Source organism: Carica papaya, chromosome 2 (assembly GCF_054855325.1).
Source record: "Carica papaya isolate Zhongbai chromosome 2, ASM5485532v1, whole genome shotgun sequence".
NCBI lineage: Eukaryota > Viridiplantae > Streptophyta > Magnoliopsida > Brassicales > Caricaceae > Carica > Carica papaya.
This window is the reverse complement of record NC_142310.1, coordinates 36,964,719-36,992,224: the sequence shown is the minus strand read 5'-3', so window position 1 is coordinate 36,992,224 and position 27,506 is coordinate 36,964,719. Positions and strand designations below refer to the sequence as shown.

The 27,506-nt window shown below is 38.1% G+C and overlaps 6 protein-coding genes across 7 annotated transcripts; 3 read left to right on the top strand and 3 right to left on the bottom strand.

Moving 5' to 3' along the window:
• Positions 1 to 155: 155 nt before the first annotated feature.
• LOC110813361 (uncharacterized) lies at positions 156 to 1,071 on the bottom strand. Its single transcript, XM_022040447.2, has one exon. The coding sequence runs from the start codon at positions 873 to 875 to the stop codon at positions 318 to 320; it is 558 nt and encodes a 185-aa protein (XP_021896139.1). The 5' UTR covers positions 876 to 1,071; the 3' UTR covers positions 156 to 317.
• A 356-nt stretch (positions 1,072 to 1,427) lies between these two features.
• GLIP6 (GDSL-motif lipase/hydrolase 6) lies at positions 1,428 to 3,253 on the bottom strand. The gene is made up of 4 exons (XM_022040474.2): positions 2,819 to 3,253; positions 2,570 to 2,715; positions 2,016 to 2,481; positions 1,428 to 1,824 (listed from the first exon to the last, which is right to left on the bottom strand). Exons 1-4 carry the CDS (start codon positions 3,048 to 3,050, stop codon positions 1,589 to 1,591), a joined length of 1,080 nt encoding a protein of 359 aa, XP_021896166.1. The 5' UTR covers positions 3,051 to 3,253; the 3' UTR covers positions 1,428 to 1,588.
• A 173-nt stretch (positions 3,254 to 3,426) lies between these two features.
• On the top strand, positions 3,427 to 8,846 carry LOC110813378 (uncharacterized). Of its 2 annotated transcripts, none has more exons than XM_022040473.2 (13): positions 3,427 to 3,695; positions 4,325 to 4,434; positions 4,529 to 4,639; positions 4,756 to 4,813; positions 5,689 to 5,778; positions 6,016 to 6,110; positions 6,275 to 6,328; positions 6,458 to 6,595; positions 6,888 to 6,945; positions 7,078 to 7,192; positions 7,738 to 7,807; positions 8,194 to 8,265; positions 8,426 to 8,846. In XM_022040473.2, the coding sequence occupies exons 1-13, from the start codon at positions 3,527 to 3,529 to the stop codon at positions 8,540 to 8,542; spliced, it is 1,257 nt and encodes a 418-aa protein (XP_021896165.1). In that variant the 5' UTR covers positions 3,427 to 3,526; the 3' UTR covers positions 8,543 to 8,846. The 2 variants fall into 2 exon arrangements, with proteins under 2 accessions (XP_021896165.1, XP_021896163.1); XM_022040471.2 differs by having other exon boundaries at positions 3,429 to 3,695; positions 6,275 to 6,337.
• A 664-nt stretch (positions 8,847 to 9,510) lies between these two features.
• On the top strand, positions 9,511 to 11,501 carry LOC110813360 (loganic acid O-methyltransferase-like). The gene is made up of 3 exons (XM_022040446.2): positions 9,511 to 9,892; positions 9,984 to 10,667; positions 11,121 to 11,501. Exons 1-3 carry the CDS (start codon positions 9,818 to 9,820, stop codon positions 11,460 to 11,462), a joined length of 1,101 nt encoding a protein of 366 aa, XP_021896138.1. The 5' UTR covers positions 9,511 to 9,817; the 3' UTR covers positions 11,463 to 11,501.
• A 1,159-nt stretch (positions 11,502 to 12,660) lies between these two features.
• Positions 12,661 to 14,517, top strand: LOC110813359 (S-adenosyl-L-methionine-dependent methyltransferases superfamily protein). The gene is given in 3 exon segments (XM_022040445.2): positions 12,661 to 13,243; positions 13,431 to 14,027; positions 14,030 to 14,517. Coding segments are annotated over 3 exon segments (843 nt in total). The 5' UTR covers positions 12,661 to 13,171; the 3' UTR covers positions 14,204 to 14,517.
• Positions 14,518 to 14,729: 212 nt separating this feature from the next.
• Positions 14,730 to 27,463, bottom strand: LOC110813330 (Endosomal targeting BRO1-like domain-containing protein). The gene is made up of 8 exons (XM_022040414.2): positions 26,655 to 27,463; positions 25,237 to 26,187; positions 24,726 to 24,815; positions 24,559 to 24,627; positions 23,081 to 23,221; positions 17,004 to 17,052; positions 15,746 to 15,849; positions 14,730 to 15,484 (listed from the first exon to the last, which is right to left on the bottom strand). The coding sequence occupies exons 1-8, from the start codon at positions 27,330 to 27,332 to the stop codon at positions 14,960 to 14,962; spliced, it is 2,607 nt and encodes an 868-aa protein (XP_021896106.1). The 5' UTR covers positions 27,333 to 27,463; the 3' UTR covers positions 14,730 to 14,959.
• Between the last annotated feature and the right edge of the window lie 43 nt (positions 27,464 to 27,506).

Below are 27,506 nucleotides of genomic sequence, written 5' to 3'. Positions count from 1 at the left end.
AAAAGTGGGACTTTTTGTATGATTAAAAAACCAACCATTAACTTTTATTTAATTACGTTTAATTAATTGAATTAACTTTTGTTTAATTATGTATATGTATAAGTATATGTGTATGAGATATTTATTCAGTAATTTTAAGAGTAAATACCCAAGAATCATGAATAGGAGTTGATTTCATTCTTCTACTAAAATTATACGTTTGAATTATGAATATTCACCCACAAAAATATTAATGGGTCAAAATAATTGGAAGACCAAAAATCAAAGAGAAGAGCTAATGTCTCTCGTCTCTACCTAGCGGATCAACGGCCACGATCTCATCTCGAAGAAACAGGCTCTTCTTTTATGGTCTCCAACAATGGCTTCCTCGATCTACACAGAGCTAACCTGTACTTCAACTCCGGCAAAGGAAATCCATCGTCAACACCTTCCAAACTCAATCTTGACCCTTCACCTCCACTTTCGTCGCTATCAATCCGATCACTTTCCTTCGACGATGTCTTCTCATCACCCCCGCCGGACTCCGGCAAGACTCTGGCCTTTCCGCCGGATATCCGCTTGGCAGCAGAGTTAGCCGCCATAAAAAGCACAGCCATATCAGCCGCCGCGACCACTGCGTTGACTCTTTTCATCGGGAACATGACGTAGACGTTACCGAACTCGAGCTCCTCGTCGGCGGCGAGAGCGGAGAATCTCCTGCCGATGTGGAGAGACTGGGAGTTGACCAAGAAGAAATTGGGACAGTCGAGCATGAGGTCGGCGGCCTTCACGTGTTCCCTGAACTGCCGGATTTCCCCCCCGGGAAGCACGACTCTTGCCGCTTTGCCATTCTTGATCAAAGGAGCAGCCAAAGTGCACGAAACGTAATTCCCCATTTTGGATTGACTCTATTACAGAAGTTGTATGTGTAAGATTTACAAGCATATATAGCAGATATCGACGAGAGCAGAATAGATGTTTCTATCGAGGTTCAAGAATGTTGTTAGTATAATATATATATATATACACATAAAGAGAGAGAGAGAGAGGGAGAGTTAGTCAATCATGGAGTTTGAATAAATAAATTAGGAAAGTGTTAGAGGGTGCATGGGAAATGTGAAAATTAGTGTTTGGATGACGAGAAAGAGACGCGTAAATTAGGCAACAACGATTCCTAGCTAGCTAGCACACAATCAAAGAAGAACAGGGAAAAAGAAAGGAAAGTGGGATGGAGGTGCTTGTCATCCAATGTGTCTGGCTGTAATTTGCGTGTGGGGTCGGCTACCTTTCTTCCACTTCTTTTTTGTAAATTGGAGTTTAATTTGACAGCGAGTGTGTTTAATTAGTTTTCTCGGTTACGCGCAAGTCGGCTAAAAGACCGACTCCATCCTCGTATTCACACCAGGACACAGTCAATTATGGTGGGAACTGTTTACAAATCTTAAAAATATATCAGAGTTTAATATTTATTTATTGCTTAATCTTTTCACGGTTTAAATTCATCACCATATTAAAAGTTTGATCCACACGATCTTATCTTACCCCTTTAGTTTAGTTTTGATGCATTACGTGACTGCATTTTCTTGATAAAATTACAAATGTGGCGAGCTTAGAGATGAACATTGACATTGGCAAGTGTCTTGAGGTTGAATGGTCTGATTTCAGTAATCTTGCCTCCCCACAAGGCCTTTGAAATGAGACTATACGTGTGTTCGGTAGGATGAAAGTAATCCCAAAAGAGGTACTTGTTAGGACTTGTACAAATCTTGTAACCTTCTCTTCCACACTGTAACAGTCCTCCAAGAATTCCATCACCACAACATGCTCTTGACACATCAGAGAGTCCTGTAAAAAAAAAAAAAAAATTTACTTATTAGATTTAGAGTTCTAAATTAATCACAAAGTATTAAGTAGGCATTTGAACGTACTGTATATCATATTGTAAATTTTAATAAAAGACCAAATTACTTTCTAAAAATTACGGATAAAAATGGGGTAAATGAAAGATAAAAAGGTCAAAATGGGAAATTAATTACCATAACGTGCAGGGAATGCTCTAAACCTCTGAACGACGTCGTATACAGCTCCAAAGACAGCGGTAGTACCAGCATACTTAACCGGTACATTCTTAACTATGGCTTCTAGTCCCATGTTATACTTACGAACCATCAAATTCATCTTCTCGAAACACCGATCGGTCGGCGCATCAGGCAACAGCGCCCTGGCTGGGACACAACCCACCGGACCAAGCGAGAACAGCGCAATGCGCCGGGCACCCAGCTTGTAAATTTCGTCAACCAACTTCCTAACTTCCACTAACATGGCTTCCACGTAGGCATCTGGGTCCAGACTGGGCGGGTCAAACGGCAGGAAGTAGTTGTAGATGTCATTCGATCCAGATTCCAAGAAGAACATAGATTTCCCGACAAGGTCTCTGTGGATCTTGTTTTGGTTCACCAATGTTTGGAACTGCTGTAGTTGTTCTTGAATCGGTATCACTCCCTGCGAATCGAATATTAATTAGACTCAGGCCGCCATTGATGAGATTTTCAAGATTTGAAAAAAATAGTTTAAAGTTTTTCGTGATTACCCAATCTTTGTTTGTGTCTCTTAGCACACCACTTCCTGCGCTAGCAAAGTTTATGCCGTTAGATGGGTAATCCCTTCTGCTTCCGTTCTTGACAGCGATGTCTACCTCAAGAAATGGCTTCTGCAAATCAATGCCGATGAATTGTGCTGCCATTTTGACGAATACCAAGTAAGAGAAAAGCAATTTGATATGTACAGAATCAATGTAAAGCAAGTGAAGAAGTTAAAAAGGAGGATTAAGTGTACTGACCGATGAAGTCTGCAACTGTTCTACCATTGGTGAACCTTCCAGTGGGATAATGGAAAAAGGTGGAGCCGTAAGGTGGGAAATCAGCCTGTGCAGAGCAATTCTTGTTGAAATGGTTGTTGCCTGCGTCGAAAATGGAGTCCCCGAATGTGAAGATTGCAGGGACGTTGAGCGAGGTGGCCAAGACGGAGAACTGCGTGATAAGGAGAATCACAAGAAAATATTGTTTCTCCATTTTTTAAGCTTGGGAAGCTGAAGAAGAGATTGATGGAGGGAGTACATATTAAATGTACATATATATGTGTGTGTATATTTGAGGAGGATGGAGTGGTGGCGAAAGCAAAGCCCAAATGAAACTGAAAGCACGAGCATGGTGCATCAATGGCTTGCTTTGTTAGGTCATCATTTGCTTTAATTGTTAATGCTTTTGAGCCCCGAGTTCATTTAGAATCCACTTTCATGGAAAAAGAATGAAAAGAAACTAAAAAATAACTGAAACGTTGTCGCTTCTAATACAGGGCGGTAAGTGTAGGATATATTAAACGTCGTCGTTCTCCTTGTGGCTCCTAAAACGCACCGTTTTCTTCGCCAAACACAAACAACAAACGTTTTCAATCGCCCCGTCCCCTTGCTGCCCCTCCTCTCTTACTCCTACTTTCCATTTTTCTCTGCCAGTGAGTTAGTGTACTCTTTCTCACAGAGCTCGCGGAAATGAGCGACCAAAACGGAGAGGAAGATTTATGGGCGAAGGTCACAAAAGCAGTCGATGATCTCTACAATCTCAGAGACACGTACTTCCCCGCAAACCCAGATGAAAAGGTCTTCGTCTTGCAGAAAGAATCCGATCTTGCTCTCAATCTGCTCGATTCCATTCCTTTTGGTACTTTCTTCTTCAATTTCAATCGCAATCTTTTGAATTCTTGCTTTTAGTTTCATCTTTTGTTCTAAAGAAAGTAAAATTTGGAATAACTAGAAAAAAATGGTGGCACATGTAGTAAGATGGGCTGTAGGATGCTTTCTTTTTTGTTTGTTCTGTATCATCAACCAAAAGAAGAGCCTTCTATCACTTGGTTGACCTTGTACTTTTTTGTAAACGGAAGGAACCATGGATAAGTGATCGCTCAGTGAGTGATGGGTCTAGGGGATTTTTAGCAAAAGATGCAGTAAGTAGAACTCCTGCCTGCTGTGGGAAAGAAGTGCCCATAGAATTTCTGGTAAAACGGGCAGGAGTTTAGTGAGTGGAAATTCCTGTATATGGAGAGTGGAAGTAGGAACTTTAACGAGAGAGAGTCAACAAGAACTGTAGAAAGTACGAGTCTGAGACATTTATGGAGCCTCTTTCACCTGATTTGCGTCGCATTTGTGTACATACTTGGAGTACCTAATAATTACTTCCAGTGCACAGTAAATATATGTATATAATTTAATGGTATTATATGCTCTTGTTTACTCTATAGTATTTAGTTAATCCGCCAAAAGACATGAATTCTTGTTTTGAATCTTTTTTAGAACAAAGGAAATTACCTATGCAACGTGCAACGTATGAATATCTTAGAGGAAAGATACTCGATGTGATACCTGATTATAGGAAAGAAGCTGAAGATCATCTCTCAAAAGCTGTAAGTACGAACAAATTGTTAGTGTTGGTTATTTATTGTTCTATAGAGCTATAACTGGGATTTTTTTTTTTGAAACTTACTTCCCATTCTTCAGGTCAAGCTAAATCCATCTCTTGCAGATGCTTGGCTATGCCTAGGTAACTCCATCTGGAAGAAGGGGGATTTACTTTCAGCAAAGAACTGCCTCAATCTTGCATTAAGCAAGGTATTTTTGGTTTTATATGCCTACAGTTTTGAGAATCACAATAATAAAATACGTTTTTCGCATTTCTTGTGTCTTATTGTCAATTATGCAGATACTCAATTTTGCTACTCATGCAGGGTCCGAACAAGAAGATACTCTGTCAATTATCAATGCTTGAAAGAAGAATGTCACAAGGCAAGATTTTAAGTTTACTTTTTCCTTTTCTTTTCTTCTCTTGTATTCTAACTGTCGTCTTGCACTTAATTTTGGGTTGCTCATGCAAAGAGAGACTTTTTCTTCTCCTAGAGGAACTGCCCAAGATAGGGCTTGAAACCTCAGCCTCCTCTATGGGGAGGCCAAAGTAGACCAACTGTGCTAGTGCCAAGGTCTAAGGGAGACTTGCTTCTTGGGTCATGAAAGTGAATGTCTGTCTTAAGAGACAATGTGCAGGAGAAAGCATTATTGTTTGTTGAAATAAAAGTTCTTGTGTTAATTATTGTGCTGGCAGCATTTCAAAGCAATGTAGCTTCTAATTTATTTGAAGTTTTAGAAATCACAAAATAATTGCATATGTTCAATGTTCGAAATATGGTGTCACTGTCTTCTTAAAAAACTAGGTGTAATTGCTCAGTGCATTTTAGTATTGTTTTGATTTTTGAGCTATTTTCGTTGAGTTTCTGAAGCTTGTCTGAACTCTGAAGTTAAGGTGATATTTGAGGGCTCAGTCATCATGAAATGTATTGTTCAATCTTTGGTGGAACTAAACAAGGTGCCATGCTACCAATCTTATCTCTTAATTTAGATTGGAATGATTCACTACTTAGTTAGAAATGACAAAATGATGACCTTGAGGATGAAGGCGATATATGGGTGACATCATGTGGTTTCAACATAAGCATACACAGCTCCCTGTTGCCAACCTTTTGTCTCAGAAATTGCTATCAAGATATAAATGGCTTTTTTTTTTAAAAAAAAAAACATGTAAATGGCATCCGGTGTTTAATTGGAAGAAAAGAAGGTTTTAGATGGATTTATCATTATGCTTAACAATGGTCGTCACCCTTCTGTAGGAGCTGAGAATCAGTCTGAACTAATTGAGGAAAGCATTCAACATGCCAAGGAAGCTATCACTCTGGATGTCAAGGATGGGCACTCATGGTGTAAGATTCCCCATTAAATTTATGAGAACACAAAATGTGATCTAACTTTGCTGTTTGTCAAACATGAGTGATATACAACAGCACCTACTGTTTGTTGTGTTGATTTTAAATTTCTAGTTATGATTCTTAAGATTTGCTGGTATTTCTTGTGGCTGCTAATTTATAGTTATAACTTTCCCCATTTGTTGCTGTTTCCATAGATTATGTTCCCTTAACAATTTGTCATTTTATTGATAGACAACCTTGGAAATGCATGCCTCACTAGTTTCTTTGTGATGGGAGCTTGGGATCATAGTAAACTTCTGCAGTCTTTAAAAGCTTATCAGAATGCTGTAAGTTTGCAAAATGGGGAATTCCCCATCAGATCCTTTTGCATATCCCTGTTGTATATGTTCAAATTGTTAAACAATCATGTAAATACTTAGCATATTCTTTATAACCAAAAGAATGATTCTGGGCTTTTAAACATGTTCTGATTGTTGCGAACATATATCAGGAGAAAGATGAAAGAATGAGGTCAAATCCAGATCTATATTTCAACTGTGCTACTGTAAGTCCTGTATGTCTTTGCTTTTGAATTTTAAATGTAGATTTCTGAAATTTTTTCTCAAATGTTCCAGAAACAGGTAATCTCCAAACTTTATTCATTGATGTGTCCTCTTTTTCCTTTTCTTTTCAGGTAAACAAGTATCTGGAGAACTATGAGAGGGCTCTTAGTGGCTTTGAAGCTGCTGCTTCAAAAGATCCTAGTTTGAATGCTAATGAGGAGGTTAAGAAGATTCTTAGTCTTCTTGATAAGCTAGATATTCTGTTGAAGGTAATACTTTTCTCTTAGAAACAGCCAAGAGACTTATGTTGCTTTACCCTTTGCCAGAGATACAATTTTCATAATTTATTCTAAAAAGAAACTAGAAGAAAAAAGAAAACATATAGAATTCAGAGCTCTGAAGTGGCATTTATATTTCAAACCACATAATCTTCTGTGAGTCATGATTGACATTCGTTTAGGAGGATCCTGCGGGACCCTTCTACAATTTCTAGATGGAGCTTGTATAATTTATCTAATGCTATTTCCCCTGCAATTGATTTCATAAAATATGGTTTTGCAGGCAAATGCTAAAGCTAAAAGACTTGCTTCACTTGCATCATCACTGACTGCTGTTAATTGTAAGCTATCTGATTCATCCATGCCTAAAAAGTTAATGGTGTCTGATGGGTTATGGGGAACCTCCAGTATACAATTCCTATATTGGCTTTGGAAATAGTATATATTTTCTTATCAGGATTTTCTTTTGCAAGGGACTTCTTCATATAAAATGGCCAGTGTTGACCTGCTGTCAGAGGGTCTGAACAAAGCTACAGCAATATTAGGAAAAGTGCTTTCCTTTGTCAAGCATGACAGTGGCACTCCTTTGTAAGGCATTCTTAATAATGGCATCTTGATTTGTATTGTTGCTCATGCTGGACTTGCGTGTATACATGGCTTTTACTACTCATCCTAGAACATGAAGCATTTTAAAATGTCGATTGTTGATAATAAGAAATTTCCCTGATTTCATACACTACATCTATTCATATACCTGTGTACCCTATACTTGTCAATCTATTTATTTAGAGGCTTGCGTCTATATAAATCTGGATGAGGATATGTCAGGTGAAATCTCAGGGAGAAATCTGATGACGTTGGTAATGTTTGATGCAACATTAATTTGTTGAGAACTGCCAATCATGTTTATCATTTTTTTAATGAAACATATATATAGAGTTTGCATATGGTAAGATTCAAAACTCACTCTCCAGTGTAAAGGAGAGCAGAGGCAATCAATGGGCTAAACCCTTGGTTAATGTCTTCATCAATTATTAGGTTCATTTTTGAAGTGAAATCAGAATTTCCATTTTCTTATGCATAGGTTATTAAGTGGGTACGATAAATTTGTAACAAAAATATTTTTTTTGTAGGTATTATTTACTGTGTGATTCAGACCAAATATGCTTTATTCTGTCTGTGTATGGCATCCGCAATGATGCGGTAAGAATACTGGTTCTTCTTTTCACCTTTTTTTCTCCTCTTTTCATTCTTGCCTTTGAATGTGTTAAGTGATTGAATTGCAGTTGTAATTTATGATTCATCCGAAGCATATAGCAACCTGGGTAGTTATTATATAATTTTCTAATTGAAAAGAACTTAAAGCCACTGACTGTGCATCTTATGCCATACGTTAACATGACTGGTTAATTTCCTGTTTCAATGGGTAAGACATGTCATACGAACAGTATCTATGTTGTAGGGTAACATCTGTCCATGAGATTAATGAAATTACTTAAATGAGTGACCCTTGACCTTGATTTTGCCATCCTGTGTGTAAAAAGAGAAAGGTATTACAATTTGAATCTGACTGAAACTTCTGCTCACAGATTAGAGAGGGAGATCAGTTGACATTGTTGGAACCCAATTACCGATATGTCAATTTTTCTTGGAATGGGAAGGTACTTTCACGTAATTCTCACATTTTTTGCTTTTGTCATTGGCTACACAGAACTGTCAAAACGCATTTAAATACGTACTGGATGCAGCTTGTTGATAATATAAGTTTATATTATCTGTTTGCAAATCCTTTCCTCACCATTTTGTGCATAATTTGACCAGTGTTACCAATTCAAGTCAGTTCGAGTGGATTTTTTAGAGCAAGTGCTTGTGAATGGAAAAGGGTTGCCTGCAAATCAAGCGGTTTGTACATCAATCCATGCACAGCATAAGCCATGAAAAACGCATACCGTTTTTCAGAGTTTTGCATGTGTAATAGGATTTTCAGTTCAGCAAAAACTTCCAATTGATGATTCGTGTTGTATGGTGCGTGTGTGTGTGTGTATAGAGATTAAAGGGCTGAAAAGTGAAGGGGGGAAAATTCCGTTTCGTCTGCTTTTCAATTTTCCATGTCGTATTGTAGATATAAATTCTGGTTCATATCAATTTTCACCCTCCGAAAACAGGTGTATATACAATCGATGTTTAGTCGCGTTTGATTACTTTCTATAATATTCTTGTTTCTCCGCGAGCCGTTATATTATTCATTGTTATCCACAATTTTTATATAATCCATTACTTAATCTGGTTATTATGAAAATGTTAAGGTGATTATTATACATTGAAATTATTAAATTACAAAATATTTGCAATAATTTACAAGGATAAAATTCAACTCAATTATTGATTCAGTAACAAATTAAATTGTAGGTTTGTTGACAATTCAAGGCAGTCTTAGTCCCGTGTTAAAAGGGTTTTCTCATTGATTTATTTTTCTCGCTTTAAATATTATAATTTTATATATGATATAATTATAATAATAATTAATTACAAATGATATAATTTTATAATTTAATTTAATTTATAATCTTTTTAATATTATGATTTCTTTCATTTTAAACGTCTTAATTTATTTATTTTTTAATAATATAATTTTTTTTTCCTCTTTAAATTTACCAATTATTTTAACACATTGATTTATTTTCTCTTTTGCTATTGTATGATTTTCTTCCTTTTAACATCCCACGTGATCTACGCAGACCAAGCCGGGAGAATCATCATTTTCTATTCTGAAATGGCGGAAGCTTCGTTTTTCTGACTTTTTAAATACTAACAGTAAAATTTTAGAGTTCCAAAAGCTGTCTTAAAAGGATGAACAAGTTTTTGTAGTTTGATCAAAATATATACAGAAACAATCTCAGCATAACAGTTAAAAAGGACAGGTAATTACTGCGACCTCGTTCATAATAGATATGCTTCTTGAATTAAAAAATCTTGAATCCAACAGGCTGATGTTGGAACCGTGCATTTTAAAAATCGGTGTAAAACAAAATTTAGTTCAAGTTTTTACCCGTTCCAAGTTTTGTTTGGATTCTTCTGATTTGTTCAGAGTATCTACATTGGCATCTCCGGGAGCTATTTGACTTACCACCAATTAAAACAGACAAGCCGAACGCCATTGAAACTTGAGAGAAAACTTGTTGGGTGCTTATAATTTTCAGGTTCGGAGAGAAGATGGAAAACAAAACAATTGAATCTCCTATGAATAATGAAGGGCAATACAGCTATGCTCAACAGTCCTCATACCAGGTTCAAATAAAATCTTCTTTATTAATTAGTTAGAGGATACCATATCAATTTTCTCAAATTCTTTTCTAATATGGAAATATAATTTTTCCAGAAAGGAGGAGTAGAATCAGTCAACTCTTTAATCCACAATCAAATCCGGCAGAAGCTCAACGTAAGGAAACTACTCGCATCATCATCTTCAAACGGTCCTCATCTCTTCAGTATTGCAGATTTGGGCTGTTCAATCGGACCCAACACCTTCATTGCCGTGCAGAACATAGTCGAGGCCGTTGAGTCGAAGTGCAAAGTCGAGGGCTTTATAACCTCGGAAGAAAAACAAGAAAACGTTGAGTTCCAAGTCTTCTTCAACGATCATGTTACAAATGACTTCAACACTCTTTTCAAGTCACTCCCTGTTGAGAGAAAATACTATGCCGTGGGAAATCCCGGCACTTTTCACTGCCGGCTATTCCCAAAAGCTTCTATGCACTTTGTTTATTCTTCTTATTCGCTCCATTGGCTATCCAAGGTTCCACCAGAAGTATTAGACCCCAGATCGCCTGCATGGAATAAAGGGAAGATTTTCTATGGAAGAAAAGAAGTAGAAGAAGCCTACTTTGGTCAGTATATGAAAGATATAGATTCGTTCTTGAAGGCTAGGTCTGAAGAGCTCGTGTCTGGAGGATTCATGGCGCTTCTTGTTCCAAGTATACCAGATGGAGTTGACTCATCCAGATGTGCTGTAAATGCACTTTTTCACATGCTCGAATCTGCCCTTGTTGACATGGCCAAGATGGTAATCAAGCATTTTGTTCTATTTACCATACCACATGCGCATAGTTAAATATTTCTTTTTTCATTATTTTTTTTAAAATTTAGAACTTTTTCATGGACGGACTTCAATTTAGATTCTGAAGAAAACCCATGTTTTATAATGTAAAAAAAGCCGCCTTCATCTTAAAAAGTTCCGATTTTTCCTAGATTTAATCTCTATATCTAAATCAAAATTTCCCTAAACATTACAATTCAATTTTGATTTTACGAACCCTAAGTTTTGTAGGATAAGAAAGTGGAATTCAATTTAAGTTTCGCAAAATCTAGGTTTTATTCATATACATTCCTCTTCTGGAGCAAGATTGCAAAAATTCAATTTCAGCATTTCAATGGCCATGATCGTATATATAATGTTGTAATATATAAAAATATTAATTAATTAAAAATAACTCTCGTCTTGATCTAAAAAAATTAGGGTTTAGTTGATGAAGCAAAAGTGGACGGCTTCAACCTGCCAGGCTACAATACATCACCGGAGAAGCTGAAGGCCGCAATAGACAAAAACGGGTGCTTCGCCGTTGAATTAGTAGAGCAGCTGGGTCGGCCAATGCCTCCGGCAACCAGGCCAAGCGTCCAACGATTCACATCCGGGATAAGAGCAGTCATCCAAGGACTTCTTGTCGAGAGCTTCGGCGGCGAAATCATGGACGAGCTGTTCGATCAGTACACTCAGAAAGTACTGGACTCTGGTATTTTTGAAGATGATTCCAAATATCACCCCTTTGTCGATTTGTTTATCCTTCTCTCTAAACTTTAATTAAATTAATGTTATAGGTAAGATGAAGTTATATATATATATATATAAAGCTTTGTTTGATCAAAGACAATATAAAAAAACATATATATATATGTATAGAATAATAATTAAGTTACAGAATTATGCATAATTCAGTATCATTTGTCCATGAGGTGGTTACGTGCATGTAACGTTAAAAAGATATTAATATTAGTAATTTCACACACACACACGCTATTGATGAGAAATTATTTTGTATATATATATATATATATATTATTTTCATGATTCACTTACAAATATCTTTTTTAAAAAAAAAAAAAATTATTGATAAATTCGCAATTTTTATAATAAAATAAGATACTATATTAACGTATTTATAATTATTAAATAAAAATACTATTTTGGTTTCTTCTCTACATTTTTCTTTTCCAAAATTACGAAATTATTTATTCATAATTTTGCCGACAGTCAAACATTGAAGATTTCAAGCTCTATTAATATCCGTCATTAATATAATTAGAATATAATTATTCTTAATTAATTTTCATTCGTAAGAATTTGACATTTAACTATTTTTCACAATTATAATACGATTTGAAAGTTTTTTTTGACCCACATCTTCTTATCAGATCGGGAACCAACTAAATTATTATTTAGTTTAACTCGATCTAATCAGATAATAATATACGATCCAAATCGAATAATATAACAGTTATTATATAATGATGATAATTATCTGACTGATTTTACATTAAGAAACAGTAATGTATATATAGTGATTTGCAAAATGTGGTTTCATCACTATAATTTCGTAGACCAGTGGTATTAAACATGTTATACTCCATAACCTAAATAATAATAAGTATATGCACACACACACATATATATATATATATATATGGTCTGGATGATCATAAAAAAAAAATCTGCAGGTAGATGAAGGAACAAGGCTGCATGGATGGTCGTGTACTGAACTTGGACTAGATACAACACACCGCTAAAAGAAGCTGCATGGATAAACACTAATCTGGTTGCTGAAATTATTGAATTGTACCACAGTACCAAATTCGAAATCTTTGAATTAATCAATAATTTAATAATTAAAACACTTGTATATTCTATATATAAGTTATTAAAATTATAAAATTTATTATTTTATAATATCATTTTGAATCCATTCGATTTGAATCGGTATATTTTCTGTCAAAATTATCATCGTAATTATTGCGAAGAAACGTCTACAATAATTAGTCTTGGACAATTTATTTGTGAAAATGTATGTCTAACCAAAGATGGACCGCAACTAAAATCGGGTCAAGTTTTAATTGTTCAAGTTGACTCTTTAGTTATATATAAGATCAGCTAAGCCTTATTTGGCTACTCCAGAAGCAACTGTTTGTGTGCATTATGGTAAATTTTTTTACGAATGAGATACTTCAATTACATTTATATACGAAAAATCGAAATATGGTGATATAACACAAGGTCTTATAAAAGTGGAATAAATGTTAGAAGTGCGTTCGATTGGTTCGATATATTTATAGTAATTATAACTAATTAAAAATTTGATTTAATTTATTTAGAAATATAATTATCATTATTGAAGGGCCAAAAAATGTATTTACATAAAAGATCAGGGAGTAAAACATAATATTCAACCATAAGTATAAAAGAAAATTTAGTTTATAGAGGATACGGAAGACATGCATATTTGGAAGAAGACAGAAATGACGTTGCCTCCATTTGCCATGAATAGAGGAGATGGCCCTCTCAGCTATGCTCAGAACTCCTCCTACCAGGTCCTCTCTTCTCCTTATCATTCACACTTCGCTTCGTATAAAAACTTAATTTTTATGATGTTATGATACTTTAATCTCAAATTGGACTCTGAAATATAATTCTCAGAGTTCTTATGTAAGAACTCAAATCACGTTCTTTTTTACTTTAAAGATCTAAAATATATAATCTTCTTGTCCCTATTTATAGAGAGGAGCTGTGGATGCTGCAAAGAATATAATCAATGAGGAGATCGATACAAAACTCGACATCAAACAAATCTTATCACCAAATTCAACCTCATTTAACCTTGTAGATTTTGGCTGCTCCAGCGGACCTAATACGATTCTTGCAGTGAAAGTCATATTAGAAGCCATAGAGAGAAAACTCAAGTCTATTAACGGATTGAACTCTGATCAACATTACCCAGAATTTCATGTCTTCTTCAACGATCAACTAGACAACGACTTCAAAACTCTCTTCACTCTACTGCCACCCACAAAGCAGTTCTTTGCAGCCACTGCACCCGGTTCTTTCTACGGTCGCTTATTTCCCAAGGCCTCAATTCATTTTGCTTATTCATCTTGTGCCCTGTGCTGGTTATCTAAAGTACCGGGAGAGCTCATTGAGAAAGCCTCTCCTGCTTGGAACCCTGGGAGGATCCATTACACGGGTGCGCCCAAACAAGTTCGGGAAGCTTACTTTGCTCAGTACAAGAAGGACGTGGACTTATTTTTATCTTCAAGAGGTGAAGAGCTTGTGAGTGGAAGCTTGATGACACTTCTGGTTCCCGGTGTTCCTGAAGGACACTGTACCTAAGAGCCGTCTTCGAAAACATCATTGAGAAATACTTTGGTAGCACCAGGGTCGTGGATGAATTGTTCGAGAGGTATTCAAAGAAAGTTGCAGAATCTTCTTTTTTCTTGAACCCTAATAACCAGAAATCTTCAATCTTGTTTGTCCTCCTCAAACTTAATGCATAATGCATGTTGATCTACTCATGTTTACGTATACGTTGGTGAATATCATGTAGGGTGAGTCTTGGGTACATAAATAACATATATTGTCTCTTATATATTGTCATTATATTTTGAGTTAATATCATTTTTCTCCGTCTATTTGTATATTGTTAACAAAAACATATAAACAAGTTAATACTATAAAAAATTAATAAATAAAAATAACAATGTAATTTGAAAATTATTATGATGTCATTTCCAGTATTTCTTAAAAATTAATAATTTATTTTTATTTCTTACAGATTTTCGAAAATATATACGTACATATAAATATGTACATGTCCCACATGAAGCCTAACTCTACCGCTGGTTCAGTTTTAGGGCATGCTAACAAAGATTACATGCTGTGACCATACGAACACACGCCACTAACAAACCGGTTAGAAATTAGAATTTCTGAGGTGCCGTCGAGGTAGTTTTATCAATTTCTATTGCATTAAGAAACCTGGATTCATCTGCATGTATCTCATGGTATAAATACAACCGAAGCTATACGTACAACAGGCCTTTATAATCTGATCACATTATGAAAATCCATATGAAACAATCAGGAATATTCACAACGAATAGGCTGTACTATGATATGCAACATCATTGAGAGTGCAGTTCACATTGCAAGATGACCAAACAAGGACAACAGAACAACACATCAAGATCATTATATAAATTGAAATGAAATAATTTCTCCTTTTTTTAACGATAATGAAGGAATAGAGACTATCATTGCTTATAATAACCACTTTGATGCGGAGGATGATATGGATTTTGAGCGGTGTAAGGAGGCCGTGGAAATGATCCAGGTTGCTGTCCCTGGGCACCGTAATATGGACCTCGCCACCCTGGATACGCAGGCTGACCATATTCATGACTTGCCGGTGGCTGTTGTTGGACCTGTGGAGGAGGGAAGGGAGCACCAGGTGCCGCAGACATATGGAATGGAGCTGGCGGTTGAGGGGCACCATAAGGGGGTCCATAACCAGGAATTGCTGGCTGCTCTGGTGGCCTATAATATGGGGCTTGAGAAGGAGGAGGGTGGTGTGCGGTTTGGGGGTCTGGTTGCGGTGGTGAACCTGATCTTGGAGTTTGATGGGGTTGTCCCACTGCAGAATACGGGCCCGAGCTCTTGCGATCCTGGAAACTGAGACCTGCCATTTGCCTCTGCACGTCCTCAATCATTTCTCGGCACTGGATGTTCCTAGTCATTACAAAATCACTGCATTGCTGCTTGATATTTGTGATTGCATCCTGTGTAAAGAAGAATGATAATTAAAATTTCGTAGAGAACTTACAGTGCTTCACTGACTGTTACAAAAATATTATGGATGCATAAAAGCAAGCTAGCAGGCATGTGAAATCGAAAGCACGTGCGCTAGATAACATAAAGTCTACTGGTCATTAATTTATTGTCAGACATTTGCATGGGCAGCCAAAAAGTAGAATAAGTAATACTTCAAACAGAATGCTAAACCTCAAGAACCTAATAATCAGAACTGGAAAATTCTTAACCTGAAGAGTAACATAGAACTTCAATCCCTCATTTATGTTCTCCTTGATTTCTCTATATTTCGCTATGCCAGCTTGTATCTGTTTGTAACACTTCTCTCGGGATGCTGGAAGTTGAAAAAAATAATAGATAAATATTTACAACAAAAGACCAGCACAAATGTAGAGAATACAAGCAAAACAAGACAATTGTAATTATCATTTCACCAAATGGAAGCTATAATCCTCCTAGATATCCAATTATATACATTTTTTTTAATAGAAACACAGAGGCATCCAATAATATAAGAACTGCCAATTCCTTAAATAAAGTTAAAGAATACATTATCACTAGAATAATATGTCAGAGGGACATGGAAAACCCTAAGGACAATCAACCAAGTATACATATATTTTGTTAACTATGCACGGATCACATGTACTTAATTTGCGGAATAAATGAACTGTGACAAGATGCAAATCATTTGGTGGAATTTAAATTATATTGTCTTGATTTAATATTTTAGTAGTTAAAAATATATAGTTTCAATCACACTTTTGAATTTTGATAAGAATTTTTTTTTCTATCATTCTGTGGCATAGCTAAGATAATATATTTCCAGAGAAATTCCAGAATATAGTTAAAGCTCGTTCTTTGTTTCTAGTATAATCTTATTAATTTGTATGTAAAAGAGTCAACAGGAGTTAATGAAATGTCTCTGCTACCCCTCAGTCAAGTCTAATGAAAAAAAAAAAACTTCGAGATTATAGGAAAATCTATAAAATCTATTTTAGGATTATTCTTCGCTTCACTTTTCAACTGGCATTACGCACAATACTGATAGGTGGTAATGGTGACAATTGACACACTCGAAACTAATTAACTTTGGGAACATTAACTAGCTTTCTATTTAACAGGCAGTTTGGGTTGAAGCACCATCACATTAATATCATTCAAATGGTTCTCTAATAAAATTAAAGCTTCTCTCTCAAATTTGTACTTCAGTATAAAAAAGGATGATATTTCCATCAACTGAATTCTTCTTTTCTTTCTTTTTTCCGTGGTAAGTTTGACAACATATCCCCATCCCAAAAGAACAAAAAGAAAAAACAGTTTGATAGCATATTTAAATAAGCAGCACATGGTACAGAACAAAATCTTCACCAAGTACAATATATATATATAATATGTACATAAACACACACACACACAATTATAACAAAGTTCCTCGAGGAGAAACCAATCGGAACTAGGTTGAGGCCTTAAGAAAGACAAATGTACCTTTATAATCTTCAAGGTTAAAAACAGCAGAAAACTGCTCGTTTTGTGCCTGTAAATGAAGGATAAATAATTCTTCAATATGCAATTTCTAAATAGGAGAAATATGGATAAGTGACAAATCAAACAAAAAATATAATATGCTACGAGTCAAAGATTTGGGTTAGTATATTATAAGCATAGGCAGAAGAAAGAAACAGCAAGAGTGGACAGTGGCAATGATGTTTAGGTTTGTTACTTAGTTGTCATGTAGCAACTGTTTGTTATTATCTAATTATTGTGTTTGTATTATATCAGGGAGTAGATGTTAGGATCCGTCGGTCCCCACAAAGAACCCAAAGTATCTTGATGGAGCATGACTGAGTCAACAGCACATGCACCCACAGAATCAGTCTCACCTATCCACCTCCAACGGAAGAATCACTCCACTCCACAGCAGCAACTCTCCACAACTCACTTACCCACATCCAACTGAAGAACCGCTCCACTCCACAGCAGTAACTCCCCACAATGGAAGTGACCACGATCCTCATCCTTTTATTTTTCATGCCGTAAATATAGGTATTTATCATTATCATGTAATCTCTTGTTAGCTATTTAAACCCTGCAATTTTAGATGGAATGGAAGTAAAAATTTCAACTCAAATTCTGATTTCTTTCTCACCTTAAGTATAAAGTATTTTCCTATTTTCTTCAAGCTTTGATTGGAATCAAATATTGGTATTAGAGCAGCTTACTATGTCGACCAACAAAGAATGGATTGAGAATTTGGGGGCTGGCCTCGGAGGAGTGCAAGATCATTTAAGCTGAAAGAAAATCGAAATCGTTGACCAATTTCGGGCGCTTGAAGAATCCATCCAACGACTCACCAACTCCATCACATCTAGCAGAGAAGGCTCCAATAGCTACCACCTCTTTTGTCCCAGCCCGCCAACCGCGATGCAAATCCACAACCCGAAGAGAACAGCCGCAACCCATTCTATTCCAAACTCGCCAAGCTGGAGTTCTCGGTCTTCGTTGGGGGTGACCCAACTGAATGGTTGTGCTGGATTGGCCAATTCTTCTCCTATCAAGGCACCACCGAGCAACACAAAGTGTCTCTTGCAGCCTACCACCTAGAAGGAGAAGCCAATCAGTGGTGGTAATGGCTAAACCAAAATTATAGAGAAGATGGAAGAGAACTCACCTGGACAGGGTTTGAAGAGGAGCTGTGGGTGCGGTTCGGGCCGATCGAGTTTGAAGACTTTGATGAGGCTTTAGCCCACATCCGTCAGATCGGCCCACTCTGTGACTATCAGAGAGAGTTCGTAAAATTGGGCAACAGAGTCTATGGGTGGCCTCAGCGGGCCCTAGTTGGAGCCTTCATTGGTGGGCTCAAGCCTAAGATAACGGATGGGATTTGAATGTTCAAGCCCAGGACACTTAGAGACACCATCGGCCTGGCCCAAATGCGGGAAGAGCAGGTGGGTCAACAAAACCGACTGACCCGATCTGGGAGAGCCCAACCTGCCCAGCACCTGTCGTCCTTACTCAATCCTCTTCCGCAAACCCTAGCCGCCACGCCCGCAACACCCAAGAGGCTCACCTGGGAGGAAATGCAACGACAGAGATCTCAAAGGTTGTCGTTTAACTGGGACGAGCGCTTCACGGCTGGTCACCATTGTCGCAAACCGCAGCTCCTGATACTTGAAGGACGCGGTGAAGAAGATGAAGAAGCAGATGGCCCCGAGCCTGAAATCTCCTTGCATGCTCTCACGAGCTGGACACCGGCTCGCACCATGCGAATCACCGCCACCATCGGACATCATGAAGTAGTTGCTCTCATTGATAGCGGCTCCACCCACAATTTCATTTGTGAAAAGGTGGCAAGCTGATTACGACTTCCAGTCGTACCAACAACCCCATTTTCAGTGAAGGTGGCCAACGGCAACACCCTGAAATGCCAAGGACGGTTTGACAATGTTCCACTACAAATCTAAGGTACCCCATTTTCATTCACACTCTTTTCTTTACCACTGACAGGGTTAGATATTGTTTTGGGTGTCCAGTGGTTAAAAAACCTTGGCACCATGACCTGCGATTGGAAGAGGCTCACCATGGTATTCTAATGGAACAATCAGAAGCAACTTCTATGAGGTCTTGATGCCCCTCCTATTCAGGCAGCCTCGCTGGAAGAGATCACCAAGAAAGCCAGTAGACAACCTTCTCTGTATGCAGTTTGCTTGCTCTCCATCAGCACAGCCGATTCTGCCATTGCCAATCCAGAATTACAGAAGCTGTTGGCCGAGTTTTTGGGTCTTTTTCAGGAACCCGATCGACTTTCCCCAGCTAGAGAAGTCTCACACCACATCAACCTCAAGAAAGGAAGTAAACCAGTCAATGTTCGGCCGTATCGATACGCTTCTTTCCAAAAGGCCAAAATTGAAAAGCAAGTAGACGGGATGATTACTTCCGGGCTCATCCGACCCAGCATTAGTCCATTTTCATCCCCGGTTTTGTTAGTCAAAAAGAAAGACGACACTTGGAGGTTCTGCACCGACTACCGGCCACTCAATGCAATCATCATCAAGGACCGTTTTCCTATTCCAACGGTCGATGACATGTTAGATGAGTTATATGGTGCCACTCACTTCACCAAACTGGATCTAACATCCAAATATCACTAGATCAACGTATACCCTGAGGATGTCCACAAAATAGCGTTCTGAACTCACAATGACCACTACGAGTATCTGGTAATGCCTTTCGGACTCTGCAACGCCCCCCTCTACTTTCCAAGCTATTATGAATGTCATATTTCGGTCGTACTTGCGCAAATTTGTGTCAGTATTTTTTGATGATATTCTAGTATACAGCCCTGACTGGTAATTTCACCTAGTACATGTGCGACAAGCGTCTGAAGTTTTGAGACAGAATATCAAGCTCAAGAAATGTGTGTTTGGCCAACAAGAATTAGAATATCTGAGCCACATCATTACACCGAATTGGGTACAAGTTTATCAGAGTAAAATTCAAGTAATGTTAGACTGGTCAAGCTCGGCCACTGCCACAGAACTCCACGGATTTTTAAGGCTAACTGGCTACTACAAAAAATTTGTAAAAAGATTATGGGTTCATTGTCAGGTCATCGACACAGCTCCTCAAAAAAGGGTAGTTTGAATGGAACGACGAAGCAGAGAAAGCCTTCAAAAGCTTGAAGCAGAGGCCATGACCTCCACCCCCACACTGCCCCTACCTAACTTTAGTGAGCTATTCACTATTGAGACTGATGCCTCATGGATCGGAATAGGAGCAGTCCTCAGTCAACAAGGGAAACTCATAGCTTACTTAAGCAGAGCTTTGGGAGTCGCTAAGCACTCTTGGTCCACTTATACCAAGGAAATGTTGGTCGTTGTTATTGCAGTACAGCCTTGGAGACCATATCTGATGGGCAGGAAATTTTTTATTCAGACAAATCAATGCAGTCTCAAATACATACTCGAACAGCGGATCACCACTCCGAAACAACAGAAATGGGTATCCAAATTATTTGGGTACGATTATGAGATCACGTATAAGCCAAGAAAAGACAATGCAGCGGCAGATGCCCTCTCCAGACACGTTACAGGGCTGTCCCTGGATGCCCTATTCATCCACCAGAATCAAATTTGGGATGACACCAGGAAAGAAACAGAAACACAACCCTATATGCAAAAGGTTAGTAAATTGGCAGAAGAGCAAAAAGATGGGCCTCATACCGCAAGAAATGGATTGACTTATTATAAGCATCGAGTAGTCCTACCCCCTCAAGTCTCATTTGATACCACAAGCTTACCATGATTCACCATTAGGTGGACATTCTGAAATCCTCCGCACCTATAAAAGATTGACACAGCAATTTCATTGGGCATCTATGAAAAAGGTAATCCAAGAATACGTATCCGCTTGTGAAACCTGTCAGAGAGTAAAAATAGAGACACCGGTACCTGCAGGTCTCCTCCAACCCTTACCATTCCATGCCAAGTGTGGGAAGACATCACGATGGATTTTATAGAAGGCTTACCTCTCTCCAGTGGCAAGAGCACCATTTTGGTAGTAGTCGACCGCCTCAGTAAGTCTGCACACTTCTTGGCACTATCTCACCCCTACACAGCTAGGACGGTGGCTGAGAAATTTGTAGAGGGAATAGTTAAGCTACATAGGATACCCCACACCATAATCAGTGACCGAGATCTGATATTCGTCAGTCACTTTTAGAAGGAATTCTTCAAAATATCAAACACAAAACTAAAAATGAGCTCAGCTTACCACTCCCAGACGGATAGCCAATCCAAAATAGTCAACCGATGTCTCGAGCAATACCTAAGATGTTTAGGTCACCAACGACCTAATAAATAGAGCTCCCTGCTTCCATGGGCAGAATTCTGGTACAATATTACTTATCACGTTGTCATCAAAATGACTCCTTTTCAAGCTCTTTAAGGGCAACCTCCCCCTGCCATACTATACCATCATTCAAGAATGACTCCGGTCAACAAAGTAGATCAACAGTTAATGGAGCGAAATGAGTTACTGCAACAACTAAAAACCAATCTCCATGTTGCCCAGAATAGCATGCAACATTACGCCAACACCAAGAGACGCAACTTGAAATTTCAGGAAGGAGACTGGGTTTTTCTCAAGTTACAACCCTACCGCCAACAAACTGTCTTCCGCAGGGCCCTTCAGAAATTGGCTTATTGATGCTATGGACCTTACCAAGTAGAGCAATGGATTGGTCCAATCGCCTATAAACTCAAACTACTAGCAGGAACTCGTATCCACCCGGTTTTCCATGTGTCCTTACTCAAAAAACAAGTAGGCGAATCAGTTTTCACCACCAAGGATCTCTCCACTACTACCAAGGAAGGTACTGTCTTACTCCACCCACATCAAATCCTGGACACACGTTGGCTGAAGAAAGGCGGTAAATTTGTAGAACAAAGCTTGGTCCACTGGAAAAATCTGCCCACCAAAGATGCCACATGGGAAAACACTACCAACCTCATCACCCAATTTCCTGACCTTGAGGACAAAGTCACTAAAAAAGGAGGGAGTAATGTTAGGATCCGTAGATCCCAAGGGATCCCCACAAAGAACCCAAAGTATCTTGATGGAGCATGACCGGGTCAACAACGCGTGCACCCATAGAATCGGTCTCACTTAATCTACCTCCAACGGAAGAACCACTCCACTCCACAGCAGCAACTCTCCACAACATCACTTACCCACCTCCAATTGAAGAACCGCTCCACTCCACAGTAGCAACTCCCCACAGCGGAAGTGACCACGATCCTTATCCTTTTATTTTTCATGTCGTAAACATAGGAATTTATCATTATCATGCAATCTCTTGTTGGCTATTTAAAGCCTACAATTTTAGATGGAATGGAAGTAAAAATTTCAACTCAAATTCTGGTGTCTTTCTCACCTTCAGCAGAAAGTATTTTCCTGTTTTCTTCAAGCTTTGATTGGAACCAAACAGTAGCTTGATGTGTTAGACGATCCTATTGTAGGGGAAGGTAGTTATCTTACTAGAGGACAGTTATTTAACTGTAGGAAGCAGTTATAATATCTGGAACAAAAGACCCGATTGAAGGGAATATAATGATCAGATTCAGACAACAAAATTTTATTTCTGTTCTTTATGAAATTCAAGGGTTCTATCTAATGAAACCTTAAAACCACATTCAACATAGGTAGAAAAATCAAAATCCAAAGCGAGAACATCAGTTCTGCTTCAGACTTTCTCTTAACAGGTCCTGTTATGAGATCAAAATACCACGGACCTTATCATAATCATTCTGCACAAAAGCTATGTGCATACAAACAAGAGCAGAACAAGTTCCAGAGTACATTCATAAATTACTGAAGTCCAGGAAGAGGAAGCAAGAAGTTCCAACTCTACTTACAAAATCTTTTTTTTTAAATGTTCAGTTCGACTTATTTTAATATTCTTAATAATGTTAAGTCATTATTAAGAGCAGGTCATTTGACAGTCATCATTATTAAGCGATCAGAGATCACAAGTTCAGAAATCACAGAAAAGCATGGAAACAAACCTGAATTTGCATCAATAACTGTTCTTGTGCCTCAATGTTTTGCGCAATGTCTTCACAAATGTGATCATATTTTGATATTTCTTTCCTAAAAAGATCTTCATATGAGCCAGTGGATGTCATCAACTTTGGTAGTATATCATCCTGCAATCACATACACAACATGAGAGTCGCCAACTCTAGAATATGTGCAACAGTATAGAACTAACCACTACAAGGAGAGAAACACAAGAAAACTAAGAAGTTTTTTTAAGAATGTTATATGCAAGGCACCAAGGGGGTGCCAAGCTGCTGCACATATACAGGGTTATAAATTAGAACTGAAGTCTTTTGAAATAGCCTGAGAAACAAAAAATTGGAACAGAAGAATACATAAAAAGGAGATAATAATTTTGGAAAAGGATGAATGTATAAATGAGGAACCGTAGACCTTCTCGGTAAAAGAAATCGAACTGATTATTATCAAAATGATTTGAACTCTTTCAAAGACCCAACATGCATTTGTTTTGCATTGAGCTTTTTCATTAACTGATATAAATATCAGTTAGTCTACCATATTTTTTCTTAAGAGAAAAATAAGAAAATGGCTCCACGTGTACTGATTCATTATTTAAATTCTAATACAATACAGGAGCACTACCAAAGTGTTTCAAAGAAGGGTTATCTTGACATAGGTTTGCTTCTGGCCTAGATCAACCTAAGTCAAATGGAGTCTCTATCATCCTAGTTAAAAAATCAAACATGAAACTTCATACATCTTATATAAACAGTTATGACACATTATTTTCCTTTGTTAATAACTAAACAAAATCAGCAAAAACCAGACAAATCCTAACAGAGAGGGATACTGAATACCTTTGCTTTAAAACGAATCCTATCTTTAAGGGGGCTAACGAAAATATAGGATCTTACATTTGCTTTTACTCCTATAAATCCCTATGCTTAATGAGCCACATATAAGTGACCTTTTGGTCAAATATATTCCGAATATTAAAAAACAGGGTTCTTTATCCCTATGCTTAATGAAGCAGAACAACAGCTTAGAAAATCTTTAAAGCATCTTTTGTCATTAGCTACTACTTCTAAACTCATTAATTGCCACCAAGGCCATGAGTACATGCGACTCACCTGGGATAAAGAACCCTGTTTTTTAATATTCGGAATATACTTGACCAAAAGGTCACTTATATGTGGCATAATAATTTCTAAATCAGTGTCCACACACAGTTGCAAAATAAGCCAAGAATCAGCACTTATCAGTCAAAATCTTGTATCATGCATCAAGTACCAACATAAAATGTTCAATCAATTAGTGCCATCCACAAGCTTAGCCACCGTTAACATTCCAAGAATTTCAGATTATTAGACCAATTAATTGCAATAGGAGAAAATTGTCTCCAAATTGAAGCAACAAGTGGGGAAAAGGTGCTAGCACACAATAAAAGGGGAAAAACACGAGCATTATCAAACAAACAGAATACCTTTCTCTTCATCTCTTTAAGCATGTCTTCAAGTCCTGCCCGTTGAGCACCAAGAGCCTCCAACTGCCTCTGCATAGACAAGCAGGCAAGATGTAAAACATAGTTATCTTCTTCTACTTTAACAAGTCAAAAAAATTCAATAATCTTTCCAGTGAATGAAGAAATACCAAGCTCTGCTTCAGGGCCCCGACAATAGCATCTTCATTGGCATCCAAAGACATTATTGGCCTTGACAGAGTTGGAAGAGCTGATTCAATCTGGTGAGCACATAATGTACATAAGTAGTACAACATTTATTATTCTCAGAGTTCAGAGCAAAACATAAATTTAGTCAATTATTAGTTGAGAAGGCGATAATGTAAAACTTATGCCATAAAATAGATTGAATTATATCAAGCACAATGATAGTTTGGAAATATTATGCCACAGGGCCAAAAGCCACAAAATAAGCCATCTAAATAAAGAAGGGATTTTTACTATTAATGGCAGAATGGATGGTAGGAATTTCTAGTGTTGTTCAAGTTAACCATTCAAGAAAAGTGGGCCTCAGAACTTAGAAACGAATTTGTAACTGCCAAATAATATGCATGCAAATAGATGCACTATTATATAAGCTACAAGAGAGATATCATATCTTACAGCGGTAAGGAATTATTATGTATAGGCAAGAATACCCACCGGACGGCGATCAAGTATTGACATGAGTGCAGAATGATCTCTCACAGAACGCTCAATACGAGTATCACTTTCTGCAGCTTGCTTTAAGTTGGCTGCAAATCGATTTAACCTATCCTGCAAATTCTTTGTTAGAGTAGCAGAATGTGGCCTAGTCCACCGAGTCCCAAATTGGCTTCTAAATTGAGCATCCTCTGCAGCTTCTTTTTGCAAAAGCTCTTCAGTCTGAACCAGCAATTCCTGGTTCACCCTCCTCAGATCTCTAAGCTGCTGCAACTCAGCTTCCAATCCAGCTGGACCACCACTAATTTGAACTGCTTCCACATCTTCCTTAAGATTATCTGGAAGGGTAAAGTTCCCTTCCAAAGCAAGAATTGATTCAGGCAAATCCATTTCCTTGAGTCTCACTCGAGTGAGCTCACTCCCTTGTTGTAATTTCTCAGCTTGTGTCCTGATAACATCATCAACCATTTCAGTGTATCTGGAGAGAGCCTTTGCACTGGTGTCCGGAACAAGACTTGCAAACATCTTCTCTTTGCTTGCATCCAGTACCTCATGCATCTGCATTGGCTTAACCATGGAAAAAGCTGGAAGTCCTGGCAAAGAACTTGGGGAAGGAACCCTCATAAGATAAACTCTGTCATTTTCCTTCACAGCCCGATCCAAGTTGTGATTAAGATTGGCCTCCAACTTGACAATTGCATCAAGAAGTTGTGCAGCAGCCCCTTTTGAGGATTTCTTTGCTTCAGTTAAAGCATTAATCCCACTCCTTAACCGGGCAATTTCTTCTGCAATCTCTTCTTTGTCATGCAATTCCAAACTATATCTATAACAAGCCTCAGCACAGAAAAGAGCTGCTTTAAGCTGCACATGGGAAGACCATGCCTTATCAAAATGATCTTTCAAAGGTGCAACATTAAGTGCTGCCAAAGCTTCCTCGTAGTACAACCCAGCCTGCAAAAGACCAATTAGATACTCATTACAGCTCAACCAACTCTACAATATTTTCCATGGTTGTGCAATAAACTAATTAGGTCCATGAATTGCATTCCTCCAAAAGAAGCCATAAAATGGATGCTTTACCTACATTTTGTAAAACTGCAGTTTTCTTCTATAGTCAACAACATATTTTCAGGGTGGGTGCATAAGTTACAACTTCTCTTATAAATAAGGGAGCTAACAGAAGCAAGCTGAAACACATCTACTATTAGTATTAAGCTAAATTGGATATACTCTACAAACTACTAGTGTAAATCCTCCACTTCTCTACAAACTAGTAGGTGGTCTATCTTTCTCTCATCACTTGAAACCCAAATATCCATAAGGCATTACTCATCATCGAATTCAATAGCTGGCAATTAAAATTAAACAAATCACAGAAGGTAGAAGCATTAAAAAAAAAAAAAAAAGAACCGCCTGACCTGCCTAGAAATCTTGGCACAAACCCCAGAGGTGCTTCCCTTGGCAATTGTATTCTCGAAGACGCACTCCTGCGCCTGCGCGAGCATGAGCCTCTCCAACATCCCCGCGCACTCTATCGACACATCCACGGTGGTGCTGCTTCCCATCGACGCCTTGGTGGACTCATTGTCCCTCAGATAGGAAAACGCACCAGCAGCCGCGATGAACGCGTGAGAGGCCTGTCTTCGCCCATCCGCCGTGGTCCTATCATAGGACAACGCAATCTGGCTGTACACAGCTCCCAGATTGAACAACACCGCAGCCTTCTCGAGGTGGATGTTCTGCTGGCTGGACTTCTGCTTCTGCTTGAAGGCATCATGCCAAACAAACGTGACCGTGTTAACATGGTCCTTGTCAGGCGAGATAGGGAAGCGATTCTCGACGAGGCAAAGCGCCTTGAAGTAGGAAATAAAGAGGTCTCGGCGTGCGGGCGGGGACGGGTCAGGTATCCGCTCAATATCGGAGCGCAGCTGCTTGAGGGTCTGGAGATCGTCTTCCAAATTCTGAGCCTCGCGGTCGGAGTAATTGAAGGAGATGTAATTGCGGAGTGGGCGGTAGAGGTCGAGGGTAGAAGTCTTCTTTTCATAGATGGCGAGCATGATATTAGTGGTGGCCGCGGAGGAAGAGGAAGCGGCCATGGCGGAAGATTGAAGAAAGGGGGAATTGAAATTTGGTTCGATCAGTCGATTTCTGGGGATCAAAAGAGGCGTGGATTTAATGAATCTGGATTGACTGACTATCCCCCTCTCTGTTACTGTTGAAACTTAATTGCAAAGAAAATAGAAATGTAGGAGAAGCTACGTAAGCAACAC

Coding starts and splice junctions, on each gene's coding strand:
- LOC110813378 (XM_022040471.2), top strand. CDS start 3,527: ATGAGCGACCAAAACGGAGAGGAAGATTTATGGGCGAAGGTCACAAAA. Junction 5,779..6,015: donor CAAGGATGGGCACTCATGGT/GTAAGATTCCCC, acceptor TTTTATTGATAG/ACAACCTTGGAAATGCATGC. Junction 6,596..6,887: donor AGCTAGATATTCTGTTGAAG/GTAATACTTTTC, acceptor ATGGTTTTGCAG/GCAAATGCTAAAGCTAAAAG.
- LOC110813330 (XM_022040414.2), bottom strand. CDS start 27,332: ATGGCCGCTTCCTCTTCCTCCGCGGCCACCACTAATATCATGCTCGCC. Junction 17,053..23,080: donor AGTTATTGATGCAAATTCAG/GTTTGTTTCCAT, acceptor CTTCATTTACAG/GCACAAAACGAGCAGTTTTC. Junction 15,485..15,745: donor AGTTCTATGTTACTCTTCAG/GTTAAGAATTTT, acceptor TTCTTTACACAG/GATGCAATCACAAATATCAA.
- LOC110813360 (XM_022040446.2), top strand. CDS start 9,818: ATGGAAAACAAAACAATTGAATCTCCTATGAATAATGAAGGGCAATAC. Junction 9,893..9,983: donor CTCAACAGTCCTCATACCAG/GTTCAAATAAAA, acceptor TAATTTTTCCAG/AAAGGAGGAGTAGAATCAGT. Junction 10,668..11,120: donor TTGTTGACATGGCCAAGATG/GTAATCAAGCAT, acceptor TAAAAAAATTAG/GGTTTAGTTGATGAAGCAAA.
- GLIP6 (XM_022040474.2), bottom strand. CDS start 3,050: ATGGAGAAACAATATTTTCTTGTGATTCTCCTTATCACGCAGTTCTCC. Junction 2,716..2,818: donor AACAGTTGCAGACTTCATCG/GTCAGTACACTT, acceptor TCAAAATGGCAG/CACAATTCATCGGCATTGAT. Junction 1,825..2,015: donor AGCATTCCCTGCACGTTATG/GTAATTAATTTC, acceptor TTTTTTTTACAG/GACTCTCTGATGTGTCAAGA.
- LOC110813361 (XM_022040447.2), bottom strand. CDS start 875: ATGGGGAATTACGTTTCGTGCACTTTGGCTGCTCCTTTGATCAAGAAT.